At 43.6% G+C, this 12,192-nt stretch overlaps 2 protein-coding genes across 3 annotated transcripts in view; one reads left to right on the forward strand and one right to left on the reverse strand.

The window, feature by feature from the left end:
* The window catches only part of LOC118145697 (uncharacterized), a 70,001-nt gene that overhangs the window by 2,798 nt on the left and 55,011 nt on the right, over positions 1-12,192 (reverse strand). The window contains exon 4 of one of the 2 annotated variants that reach the window (XM_054241551.2): positions 9,939-10,020. The exons of the other annotated variant lie outside the window; for it this stretch is intronic. Within the exon in view, the coding sequence (XP_054097526.1) occupies positions 9,939-10,020 (82 nt within the window). The remainder of the gene's footprint in view (positions 1-9,938; positions 10,021-12,192) is intronic. 2 annotated transcript variants of the gene reach the window in all.
* Positions 4,407-11,932, forward strand: C10H11orf52 (chromosome 10 C11orf52 homolog). The gene is made up of 4 exons (XM_054241554.2): positions 4,407-4,476; positions 9,672-9,709; positions 11,114-11,175; positions 11,417-11,932. Exons 1-4 carry the CDS (start codon positions 4,445-4,447, stop codon positions 11,663-11,665), a joined length of 381 nt encoding a protein of 126 aa, XP_054097529.1. The 5' UTR covers positions 4,407-4,444; the 3' UTR covers positions 11,666-11,932.

The raw sequence follows: 12,192 nt of genomic DNA on the forward strand, positions 1-12,192 counted from the left end.
GGGGTATAATGTATTTAGGAAAGCCTGAGGGTCTGTCCCCTCAGTTATTCTCTGCAATAAAGAGAACATGCAGGTACACAATTTGGGGGTATTCAAAAGAACTTCCTGCCTCCAAATACGTATTTTATCAGGCTGTAATAGATACCTATAATTCTTCCATTAAAGTAGTTGTTCTTTGGCTGCGTGCAGTGGCTCACTCCCGTAATCCCAGTACTTTGGGTGGTCAAGGCGGGAGGATCACTTGAGCCCAAGAGTTGGAGATCAGCCTGGGTAACAGAGTGAAACCTTGTCTCTACAGAAAATGAAAATTATCCAGGTCTGGTGGTGCATGCCTGTAGTCCCAGCTACTCTGGAGGCTGAGGTGGGAGGATGAGCCAGGGAGCTAGAAGCTGCAGTGAGCTGAGATCATGTTACTGCACTCCAGCCTGGGTGACAGAGTGAGATCCTGCCTCAAAAAAATTCAGTTCAATTCAATTAAAATAAAGTAGTTGTTTCTTAAATTTTTGGGGTTATAGACACATCTGAAAATCTGAAGAAAGCTATAGCTGCTCTTACGAGGAAAATACACATGCTCCGAAATTTGGCAATACAATTTGAATAGGTTCCCACAACTCTTGAGACCCATTCATATACCCCTCTTAGGAATCTGTGGAACTCCAGGATAACGGACCTCATTTGAGGAATTTGATTTTTGGTTAAAAGATTGCTGTCTATTAAAAATGAAAGCATGCCCCAGAGAAATAACTTTTGACATATTTAATTGTTCATTCATTCAATAAATATTTATCAAACCTCACATAATACACCATGGGGGATATACACTGTGAATATAAATTATAAAAACTATTAGCTTTTATTGTCAACTTTCTGGAATCCAGTTGAGAAGAAAAAGAATCAGAAAAGATTCTACTTAAACTTCAACCTGAATAGCTTCACACTGATACGTTTTGCAATTGAGCTTTATTTAAGGGAAAGGGTTTCTTAGCTAGAAAAAAATGGAAAACTTCTGATTTAGTCCAAATCCCCACTCCATTCAAATTCTTTTAAAGTTATTAATCAACTTCTTCTGGGACATTCTGAATGACAGACTACTTAGAACTTCCTATAGTAGCCTGTTTCACATTCTTTCTTTTCTTTTTTAGACAGGGTCTCATTCTGTTGCTCAGGCCGAAGTGCAGTGGCATGATCATGGCTCACTACAGCCTCAACCTCCCTTGCTCAAGCAATCCTCCCACCTCGGCCTCCTGAGTAGCTGGGACTACAGGTGTGTGCCACTATACCCAGCTAATATTTGCTTTTTGTAGAGACAAGGTCTCACTTTGTTGTCCAGGTTTTCTTGAACTCCTGGACTCAATCAATCCTCAAGCCTTGGCCTGCCACAGTGCTGGGATTACAGATGTGAGCCATTGCAACTGGCCCTTCATTTTTTTTTGGGGGGGGGGGACTTAACTGACTTAACTATTATAAATTCTTCCTTTTGTTGAATCAAAATCTACATTTCTCTAACTTCTCTGGAAAACAGATGCAATTGTTTTTCTCACTTGAAAGTCCTTCTGATATTTAAAGATAAACCATGGTGTCTTCCTGAGGCTTCCCTTTCCCAGCTGTGTCTAGTTTTGTCTTTCGCTTTTATTTTGTTGTTTTGTTTTTTGTTTGCACATGCACCCAGGCTGAGTATGCAGTGGTGTCATCTCCCCTCACTGCCACCTCCTCCTCCCAGGCTCAAGCAGTCCCCTTACCCCCACCTCCTGAGTAGCTGACACTACAGGCACATGCCACCACACCTGGATAATTTTTTGTAGAGACTGGATTTCACCATGTTGCCCAGGCTAGTCTTGAACTTCTGGCCTCAAGCAATCTGCCCCCCTCAGCCTCCCAACATATTGGGGTTACAGGTAAGCCACCACACTCGGCCATGTCTTGTTCTTTCAACCATATCATATAGCACTTTCCACATTACATATTACCCAGATAACTTTATTTTTAACATAGTGTCTTTTGACAACATAACTTTAAATTTAACATCTAGACCTAAAATTATTATTTCAGTCATGAACTGACTAGAATAGACTTCAGCGGAATAATCAATATTCTCATCACTTTGGTTTTCTATTAATGCTGCTTTAGGCATATCAGGTTTTCTGGCTACCACAATGGTCTATTGCTCTATTGATTCCTTTGGAGTTTCTGGTCATCTAAAAATCTCTTAGGTGATTTCCTTTTTTTAGAGGCAGAGTCTCACTCTGTTGACCAGGTTGGGGTGCAATGGCGTGGTCACAGCTCACTGCAGCCTCAACCTCTCTTGCTCAATAATCCTCCCACCTCAGCCTTCTGAGTAGCTGGGACTACAGGCATGCATCACCATACTTGGCTAATTTTTTAGTTTTTATATTTTGTAGAGATGATGGATTGTTGTTATATTGCCCAGGCTGATCTTGAACTCCTGGGCTCAAGTGATCCTCCTGCCTCAGTCTCCCAAAGCACTGGAATTACAGGCATGAGCCAAGCCACTGTGTAAACCCAGATGCTTATGTGCTTTTAAAAACATTACAGAAGTGGTGGCTAAAAAAGAACGAGATTGTGGAGGGCTTTTTGAGTGCCAGGCTAAGCAGCTTGAACTCTATCCTATAGGTGATAGGAAATCATTAATGGCTTTTAAACTGGGAGGAGAAGGAGTGGATGAAAATGATACAGTTAAGAGTACAGAATGGATTGCATAGAAGAAGTATGGCTACAAGATAGTGCAATGATTAGGGCACAAGAAAAAAAAAGTAAAATATAGGAACGAGGCACAGTGGAAGGGTCACTTGAGGCCAGAAGTTCAAGACCAACAAGGGCAACACAGAAAGACCCTATCTTGGCCAGTCGTGGTGGCTCACACCTGTTGTAATCTCAGCACTTCAGGAGACTGAGATGGGAGGATTGCTTGAGGCCAGGAGTTCGAGACCAGCCTGGTCCACATAGCGAGACCCCATCTCACATTAGTGAAAAAGAAATAAAAACACCCTATCTCTAAAAAGTTTTTTTTAATTAGCTAGGCACAGTGGTGTGAACCTGTAGTCCCAGCTACTTGGGAGGCTGAAGCGGGAGAATCTCTTGAGCCTAGGAGTTTGAGGGTGCAGTGAGCTAGCCACTGAACTCCAGCCTGGGTGACAGATTGAGACCCTGTCTTAGAAAAAAAAAAAAAAAGGCCAGGCATGGTGGCTCACGCCTGTAATCCCAGTACTTTGGGAGGCTGAGGCGGGTGGATTACCTGAGGTCAGGAGTTCGAGACCAGTCTGACCAACATGGTGAAATCCTGTCTCAATTTAAAAAAAAAAAGGAAAGAAAGAAAATAAGATGCTTTGTAATAATAACAATACTTAACTCTTACTGAGCATGTTCCATATGCCAGGCCCTGCAGTAGAGCTTTATTTTACAACACAATCCTGTAAGATTGTCACTCTCATCCCCATGTTTCATAAGAGGAGTTCAAAGTCCAGGGTACTCTCTGTGGAGTGCAGAGCTGAGTGGTGGGACCTAAACATCCACTTAAAGAACACACAAATAACCAGGTATCCGAGGAAAACACTAAAAATGGGGTGAGACAACTGAAAACAAGAATGATAGGTTTCACAGATTCTCCTAGAGCCCATATTTTCTACTGGTGAGTGTGGGGTGAGTCTAACTTTGGGTAACTGGAAGGAGAAACAGAGTTGAAGGGTAAGTGGAGAATCAGTAGTTCCGAACTGTGGATAGGGGAGTGAGTGGTTAAGAAGTGCTGAGGCCATTCGGATCACAGAATCATCTGATTTTATACCAGAAAGGGGATTAGATTCAGTTCTTTCATTTTACAGCCCTAGGAACTTAGGCCCAATAAAGGTTAAGTGATTTGCCCACATCAATTTCAAATAGCAAGGGAGAATATATGAGGAACCCATTTCCCTAAACTTCAGTTTCCAAGAGACTCCAGTATACCAACCCAGATTCTGGACAAAGATGATAAAAAACTGGTACCAATTACCTCTAAAGTTGAAACTCAGTTAAACCTGGGTGGTACTGTGCAAGCTCCTATATAAGACACTCATCTGTTATAGAGGATATATTTCAAAGACAGAATGATGTAGCAGAGAAGCATTTCCTGAGGAAAACCAAGAGCCCTTTTCTATCTTAGGTTTCTTTTTATTGAATCTTGAAGCTCAAGTTCATGGCTTCATCAAAAGATGCTTCGAATCCTGAAGTTAGCTCTCACCAGGAGCCCGTGTGTTGTTCTACCCTTTGGCTGGGAACACAGTCACCTGGGAATCATTCCAGCAGGTGGCTTCTGAAGTCCAACCTGCTAGGTTGAAATCTGACACTGACACACACTCCAGGAGCTGCTGGCGGAAAGCTCAACCAGGAACCAGGAAATGCACAAGCCTCTTGATGCATAAAAACAGCTGGGCTCCCTTGGAGACGGAGTGCCATGGGAAACCGGGTCTGCTGCGGGGGAAGCTGGTGAGTAGGGTGGAAGGGCAGAGGGAAACATCTATCTCTGTTGGTGGATGTGGAGACCCTGAAAATCAGAGCACCTGGAGATAGTTGTCTGCCAGCCTCCCACTGCCACCTTCCTCTGGCTGGAACCTCCTGGTTCCAACACCAGAGCAGCACCTCCTTTTAGGAGATCTTAGAAAACAGAGCCAAGAGGCCGGGCACGGTGGCTCACACCTGTAATCCCAGCACTTTGGGAGGCCGAGGCGGGTGGATCTCGAGGTCAGGAGATTGAGATCATCCTGGCTGATGTGGTGAAACCCCGTCTCTACTAAAAATACAAACATTAGCTGGGTATGGTGGCTCGTGCCTGTAGTCCCAGCTACTCGGGAGCCTAAGGCAGGAGAATCACTTGAACCCTGGAGGCGGAGGTTGCAGTGAGCCAAGATCGTGCCACTGCACTCCAGCCTGGTGACGGAGTGAGACTCCATCTCAAATAAAAAAAAAAAAAAGAAAACAGAGCCAAGCTAGCTGTCTGAGGAATGGCCAGAGCAGGGCAGGAATATTGAACTGGCACTGTTTTTCTGGGTTCTCTTCTCCTTTCCCTTCTCTACTTTCCCTTCTTCCCCAGATGAGAGTAATAATTATAGCATTTGAGAGCTTTCTATGTGCCAGGCATTTTACAGTCTTATTTAATTTTTCCAACACTTTATGAGGTAAGTGGTTTTCCCCTCCTCCTGTTTTACAGTCAGCTGAGAAATTGAGGTTCAGAGAAGTTAACTAACTTACCTAAGGTCACATGGCTGTAAGCAAGAAAACCAAGATTCCAGCTGACTTCAGAGCCCAGCTTTTGAACCACTGCATAATATTGCCTCCCAGATCAAACAAGTCAACTTTGAAGCAATGTTTATTTAAAAGAGCAGAAGTGGCCAGGCGTGGTAGCTTGTGCCAGTAATCCCAGCACTTTGGGAGGCCAAAGTGAGAAGATCACAAGGTCAGGAGTTCAAGATCAGCCTGGCCAATATGGTGAAACCCCATCTCTACCAAAAATACAAAAAAAAAAAAAAAAAAAAAAAAGATTAGCCAGGTGTGGTGGAGGGATCTGTAGTCCCAGCTACTTGAGAGGTTGAGGCAGGAGAATTGCTTGAACCCGGGAGGTAGAGGTTGCAGTGGGCCAAGATTGTGCCACTGCACTTCAGCATGGGGGACAGAGCAAGAAAAAATTAGCTAGGCATGGTGGTGTGTGCTTGTAATCCCAGTTATTTGTAAGCCTGAGGCAGTAGGATAGCTTAAGCCCTTGAGTCAAGGTTGTAGTGAACCAAGATCACACCACTGCATTCTAGTCTGGGTGACAGAATGACACCGTCTCAAAAATAAAAACAAAAGGGAAGAAGTAGGAAAAAGAAGGATACCCATGGGAAGTCTGAATATGACTTTCAAACTTATTTGCTACGTGACTATATGCAGTAAGTCCCTTAATTTCTCTGTATCTTTTCATGTAAAATACAGATAATACATCCTACGTTGTGTAGATCACAGGCTTATTTTGAAGAGCAAAGGATACAGTGTATGTGAAAATCTCCTAATAAATTATCTGTGGCACTGTTACTGTTCTTTCCCAAAATTTTCATCACTGCCATAAATTCCTGGTTTTGGTTTTATCCTGTCTACTGCCTTCCATGCCTGGGGCAGATCTTGAGATGTCATGTTTTAGATAAAGCGTCATTATATTTACATAGACAAATGAGATGCATTGGAAAACACAGGTTTTGGAGTAGTACATTGGATTCAAGTCCTACTCTACTTACTCATTCATTTATGCGTTCATTTATTAAGCAATATCTGTTGAACATGTACTATAGGCACAGTGATAGACACAGAAGACATATTAATAAAAGGACATTTGGTCCTGGGCCTTGTTGAGTAAGAAATACCCTGAAGGTCCAACATTTTTTAATTGACTAAATAAATGGCATATCCAGTTGACAGAAAATATGTAGCCACTTCAAAAAAGAATGTTGGAAGAACACCTAACATCATGGAAAATTGACTCTTTTTTCTTTTTTTGAGATGGAGTTTCGCTCTTGTTGCCCAGGCTGGTGTACAATGGTGCGATCTCAGCTCACCGCAACCTCTGTCTCTTGGGTTTGAGCGATTCTCCTGCCTGAGCTTCCCAGTCTCCCAAGTAGCTGGGATTACAGGCATGTGCCACCACGCCCAGCTAATTTTGTATTTTTTGTAGAGATGGGGTTTCTCCATGTTGGCCAGGCTGATCTTGAACTCCTGACCTCAGGTCATCCGCCTGTCTCAGCCACATGCTGGGATAACAGGCTTGAGCCATCGCACCCCAACTTTAATTTTACTCTTTATTAAGTTAGTAAAAAGGGCCTTAGTTGACCCATCTGTAAAATGGGAACAGAAATATGTTTCCTAGAATGTCAAGATTGAAAAAATAAAGCACCCTTTAAACTCTGAGGTGCCCTATAGACACAGGACATCCAGAAGCATAGAAAAGCTTCTAGAGAAGGAGATGTAACAGATTCTTTTATTCTCTTTCTTCCCAAGTATTGGTATTTTATTTTCATTACTGGTTAGTTCTCTGGTGGTGACAGTCATTAGTAGTCAACTTTTACTGATGCTTATTATATGCTAGGAGCCATGCTAAGTATTTCACATTTTCTGTTTTATTCAATTTTTACAATAATCCCATGAGGTCTGAATTCCATTATCATACTCATTTTCGTTTTCTTGAGATGGAGTCTCACTCTATTGCCCAGTCTGGAGTGCAGTGGTGCAATCTTGGCTCACTGCAATCTCCACCTCCCGGGTTCAAGTGATTCTTGTGCCTCAGCCTCCTGAGTAGCTGGGATTACAGGTGGGCACCACCAGGCCCAGCTAATTTTTGTATTTTTAGTAGAGACGGTGTTTCACCATGTTGGCCAGGCTGGTCTTGAATTCCTGACCTCAAATGATCTGCCTGCTGCAGCCTCCTAAAGTGTTGGGATTACAGGATTAAGCCACTGCACACGGCCTATCATACTCCTTTTATTAATAAGAAAACAGAAGCCCAGAGAGGTTAAAAATTTGCTGAAGGTCTCACAGCTAGTCTGACCTCATGGGTCTGACTCCACAGCCCATTCTAGAGACACTATACCAAACAGTCTAACCAAAATCTTTTTCTTTTCCTCTTCAAATACTAGTATGATTGGATAAAAATTTGTTCTCTACTTTTTGTTATCTCAATAAACCTCCAGAGGCTTAAAGATATTATGAATATGGAAGATATTTTTATTTTAAAATATTCTTTGTTGTTATTGTTTCTGATTACAAATGTAATAATCATTCATTGCAGAAAATTTAACTTCTTCAAAGAGCAGAAAATAAAAAGCAACCATAAATATAAGCACCCAGAGATGAAGGGAACATTTTAGTGTATTTCCATATGTTTTTAAAATGTGTACAGCTTTTATTCCAAAGCATATCTGTTTATTAACCTAATAAAGAGTAAAATTTTCCATGATGTTAAGTGTTCTTCCAACATTCTTTATGAAGTGGCTACATATTTTCCATTAATTAGATATGCCGTTTATTTAGTCAGTTACCAAATGTTGGACCTTCAGACTATTTCCTATTTTTTGCAATTTAAATTATGTTATAATGAATATACATATGTGTACACGTATAATGATTTCTTTGGATATGGAATTGCTACATTAGAGGGTATACACATTTATGTTTAAGGCTTTTTACACTTATTGCCAATTGCATTCTAGAAGGATGGCACAACTTTTTATTCCTATTATCACTGTAAGAGAATGCCCACTTAGTTTTCTTAAATGTAAAAATAAAATCCCATCACTTGTGAATCTAAATTACTCCATTTGGGCTGTGTCCAGGCATCGTACAACATCTAACCTGAGAACAGGCTCTGTTCACTAACATTGGATAGACCTAGTCTATGTATTTTAGGATTGGTATTTTCTCTATCCATTTAAGTAAAAATAAGTAGGTGAAGAGTAGTAACAAGTGGCAAAGAATTCGAAGATTCTCTTGTTCTTAGGATAAGGCTGACTGAGCAGCAGTAACATAAAGCAAGAGCTGAAGTGGCAGAAGAGGAAGTAGAAAAACACAGAAGTCGTTTTTCTTCTGAACCACCTGTAGAGTTTTGCTGGAGACTCAACTGCTGTGAACTAACTGAGCAAGCTGTAGGAAAACCAAAAATCACATCAAAACAGAAACCTCTGTCAAATGTGTGTGGAAAAATCCTGACTTTTTTTTCCCACAATAGTCCTCGTGATTAGAAGTCAGTCTTATCTCTCTCTCCAATTAGCAAAGGAGGAAACTTCCCAGGAGATTAAAGATCAGACAGACAGGGTTGGCTCTGGCAAGAGTTGGAAATGTACTAGCAAGAAAGCAAGAAGAAGAATCCCGAGTAAGCCCCAAACTATTTAGCCTATTTCCTCGGACGGTGTTGTCTTTCTGGGCATCAAACAGTTACCAATCATGTAGACACACGGGCACCACTGGGGACCCCAGGGGCTCAGAAATAAATATAAGAGGTCTGCCCTATGGTGAGGCAGGATAGCTGAGTCACTCACCAAATTCAGTGCTCCCTGTTCTGTAGACAAAGTTATCTGAAACATGTTAAAGGTTAAACATCTCTCACTTTCTCTGTTAATTAAAAACAGTAACAGGGTACTAGGGAGGGAGGTCACTGGTTAAGAAAGGGCTTTGAGGGGCTGTAACTAGTTAGCCCTGGTTGTGGCAGCTTCCATGACTCCCAGAATGAAAGTCCCAGATTGGCAAAACCAGTTAAAAAAAAAAAAAAGCACTGAAGAAGAGGCAAGAGGGTCTCTGGATTCAAGAATATTCTATCATTTGGCAGGCTTCCCTCACTCACTGCTGGGATTAGCCTGTTAGAGAATCCCAGAATAGCCCTCAAGCCAGATACATCCTGGCATGTAGTGCCTGGTTGCCTGAGGCTGTATTTTGGGTCTGATTATGTCAGTTGTACTACTCCACCTTCCAGAACCATCCATCTGGGAGAAGTGTGGTACCCTTGACTAATGCTTTGGGACTGAACCTGGCTCGGGGTGAATCTTTGTTGGAGGGAGGTAGGGGAATTTCATCAGAATGTTAGAGAGATCACAGAGCAAATGATGATGGAGGGAAGGCAGAGGCCAGGGCTCTTGCACATGGGTGATCTGTTTTTCCTGTCACAGGAGCTGCCCATCAACTTCCCAGAAGAAAAAGAAGAGAGGTAACTCTGGGGCTGGGGGGAGAATCTGGGGGAGGCAAATTAGAGAAGACAATAGAACTGCCATCTTTGGAAAGGGTATAAGGGTGGGAAAGGAGTGAAAGGATAAAGGGAGACACAACATCAAAGAGAATCCTGGTTACTGTGTTCAAGACCAGTTCTCCGGATCTTATCCTTTCCATTACTTCAGAGTGGCAGGGTTGGTTTCAGCAAATATTTACTCAGCACTTACATTGTATGTGAGGATCTGTGTGGAGTCCCAAGGAGGCAGAGAGGCACAAGAAGAAAGACACATGATCTCAGCCCTGGAAGAGCTGAAAATCAAATTTAAGAGTTAGATTCAAATAAACAAACAATTGTAATATCATCTGCCGGTGCAATTATAGATGAGCTACATTCATGCTGTGGGAGAATGGGAGAAGACATTGATGTCAAAATATCAAAGAAATAATAGCAAAGGGTCAGGCATCGTGGCTCATGTCTGTAATCCCAGCACTTTGGGAGGCCAAGGTGAGAGGATCACTTGAGGTCAGAAGTTTGGGACCAGCCTGGCCAACATGGTGAAACTCTACTAAAAATACAAGAATTAGCCAGGCATGGTTGTATGGGTCTGTAGTACCAGCTACTTGGGAGGCTGAGGCACAAGAATCACTTGAACCTGGGAGGTGGAGGTTGCAGTGAGCCGAGATTGTGCCACTGCACTCCAGCACTTACCAAACCTTGCATTGTAAGTCTGTTTACTTATTTTTACTTCTCTGTTTCCCCTAGCAGGCTGTAAGCCCCCTGAGGCAGAGGAAACAGCCTACTCATCCTTCCAACCTGACAACATGACACAGAGCCTGGCGCATAATGGGTTCTCATGTTGAACTGTGTTAGGGGCTGTTAAATTTGAGGATGGGAGATGTTATGGCCAGACTGTGAAAGGGCCAGATTGTAAACCCTGCTTTGGATTTAGGACTAGTAGACATAAAAGAAGTGAGAATGGGCAGGGCACAGTGGCTCACGCCTGTAATCCCCACACTTTGGGAAGCTGAGGTGGGCGGATCATGAGGTCAAGAGATTGAGGCCATTCTGGCCAACATAGTGAAACCCTGTCTCTACTAAAATACAAAAATTAGCTGGATGTGGTGGTGTATGCCTGTAGTCCCAGCTACTCGGGAGGCTGAGGCAGGAGAATTGCTTGAAGCTAGAAGAGGCGGAGGTTGTAGTGAGCTGAGATTGGCCACTGCACTCCAGCCTGGCACCTGGCAAAAGAGCCAGATTCTGTCTCAAAAAAAAAAGAAGTGAGAATGGAGGCAGGGAGATTAGACAGAAGCCTGCCGTAATTGTTTAGTAGTGATTTGAAGAAGCAATCTCAATGGAGACAGGGAAGAGAGAATGGATTTAAGCTGAATTTCTTTCTCTCAGGAAGCCAAGCAAGACGGACACCGAAGTCGCAGCCGCAACAGCTGCCGCAGAGCAGCCCAAAGGTAATGACAGGCCTCTGCCCCCTCTCCGGGGCTGCTCGAACATGGGATCCCAGTACTCAAATCTTTTGCCCTGCAACAGACACATTGCAGTCACCTATAGAATCTGCTGGCTCTGTCTGTCCTCCTTCCTCTGCCCCTCAAAGGAGCAAAGCGAAGGGGCGTCAGTCGACCTGTCCCTGCATTGGAGGCGAGGGGCAAAACCAAGGTATGAATCTCCCTTAATGCTATCCTTTCCTGGCAGGACCGAGAAACAACAGGACATACGTCTGAGCGGGTGTTACAGCAGCAAGGGTCTCAACAGAGGAGTCCAGGCCTCATGTCAGAAGACAGCAACTTACATTATGCTGACATTCAAGTGTGCAGCCGTCCCCAGCCACACTCTGGCCGGGAAGTGAAACACGTGCATTTAGAACACGTTACAGAGTATGCGATCCTTCGCTTCCCCCAGGCCACACCTCGCTATGACAGCAAGAACGGGACCCTGGTGTGAGCCTTGGGGAGGCAGACCCAGCCCGTGTTAACCACTGCTCCTGTGGGGGAGAATCTACTGCTTTGGGGGAATTGGGTGGCAACCCAGGGATGTTGGCCACGTTCTAAGCTTAAAGAACTCCAGGCTGCTCGGCGCACGCCTGTAATCCCGGCACTTTGGGAGGCCAAGGCGGGCGGATCACGAGGTCAAGAGATCGAGACCACCCTGGCCAACATGGTGAAACCCCGTCTCAAAAAAAAAAAAAAAAAAAAAAAGAAGAACTCCAGAGCCCCCGAATTGTGGCGAATTGTGGGCGTCCCGTTTCTCCTCTGGCTTCTTACTTGCCATTGTTCGGTTGGAGTTACAGTTGGTTTAGCTGTGGGTGGACAGAATGCCTCATGAGTTAGGTGGAGTGTGCAGGGAGGTAGGTCTTCGACCCCACCTTTGTTGCTCCTGCTCTTGAAAAGCGCAGAAAGAGCAGGTTACCCTCTAAGCACGTGGGCTTATCTTGTCGGACTTGCATTAAATGGTATCATTTTTTCACACAC

This window comes from Callithrix jacchus, chromosome 10, assembly GCF_049354715.1.
Source record: "Callithrix jacchus isolate 240 chromosome 10, calJac240_pri, whole genome shotgun sequence".
NCBI lineage: Eukaryota > Metazoa > Chordata > Mammalia > Primates > Cebidae > Callithrix > Callithrix jacchus.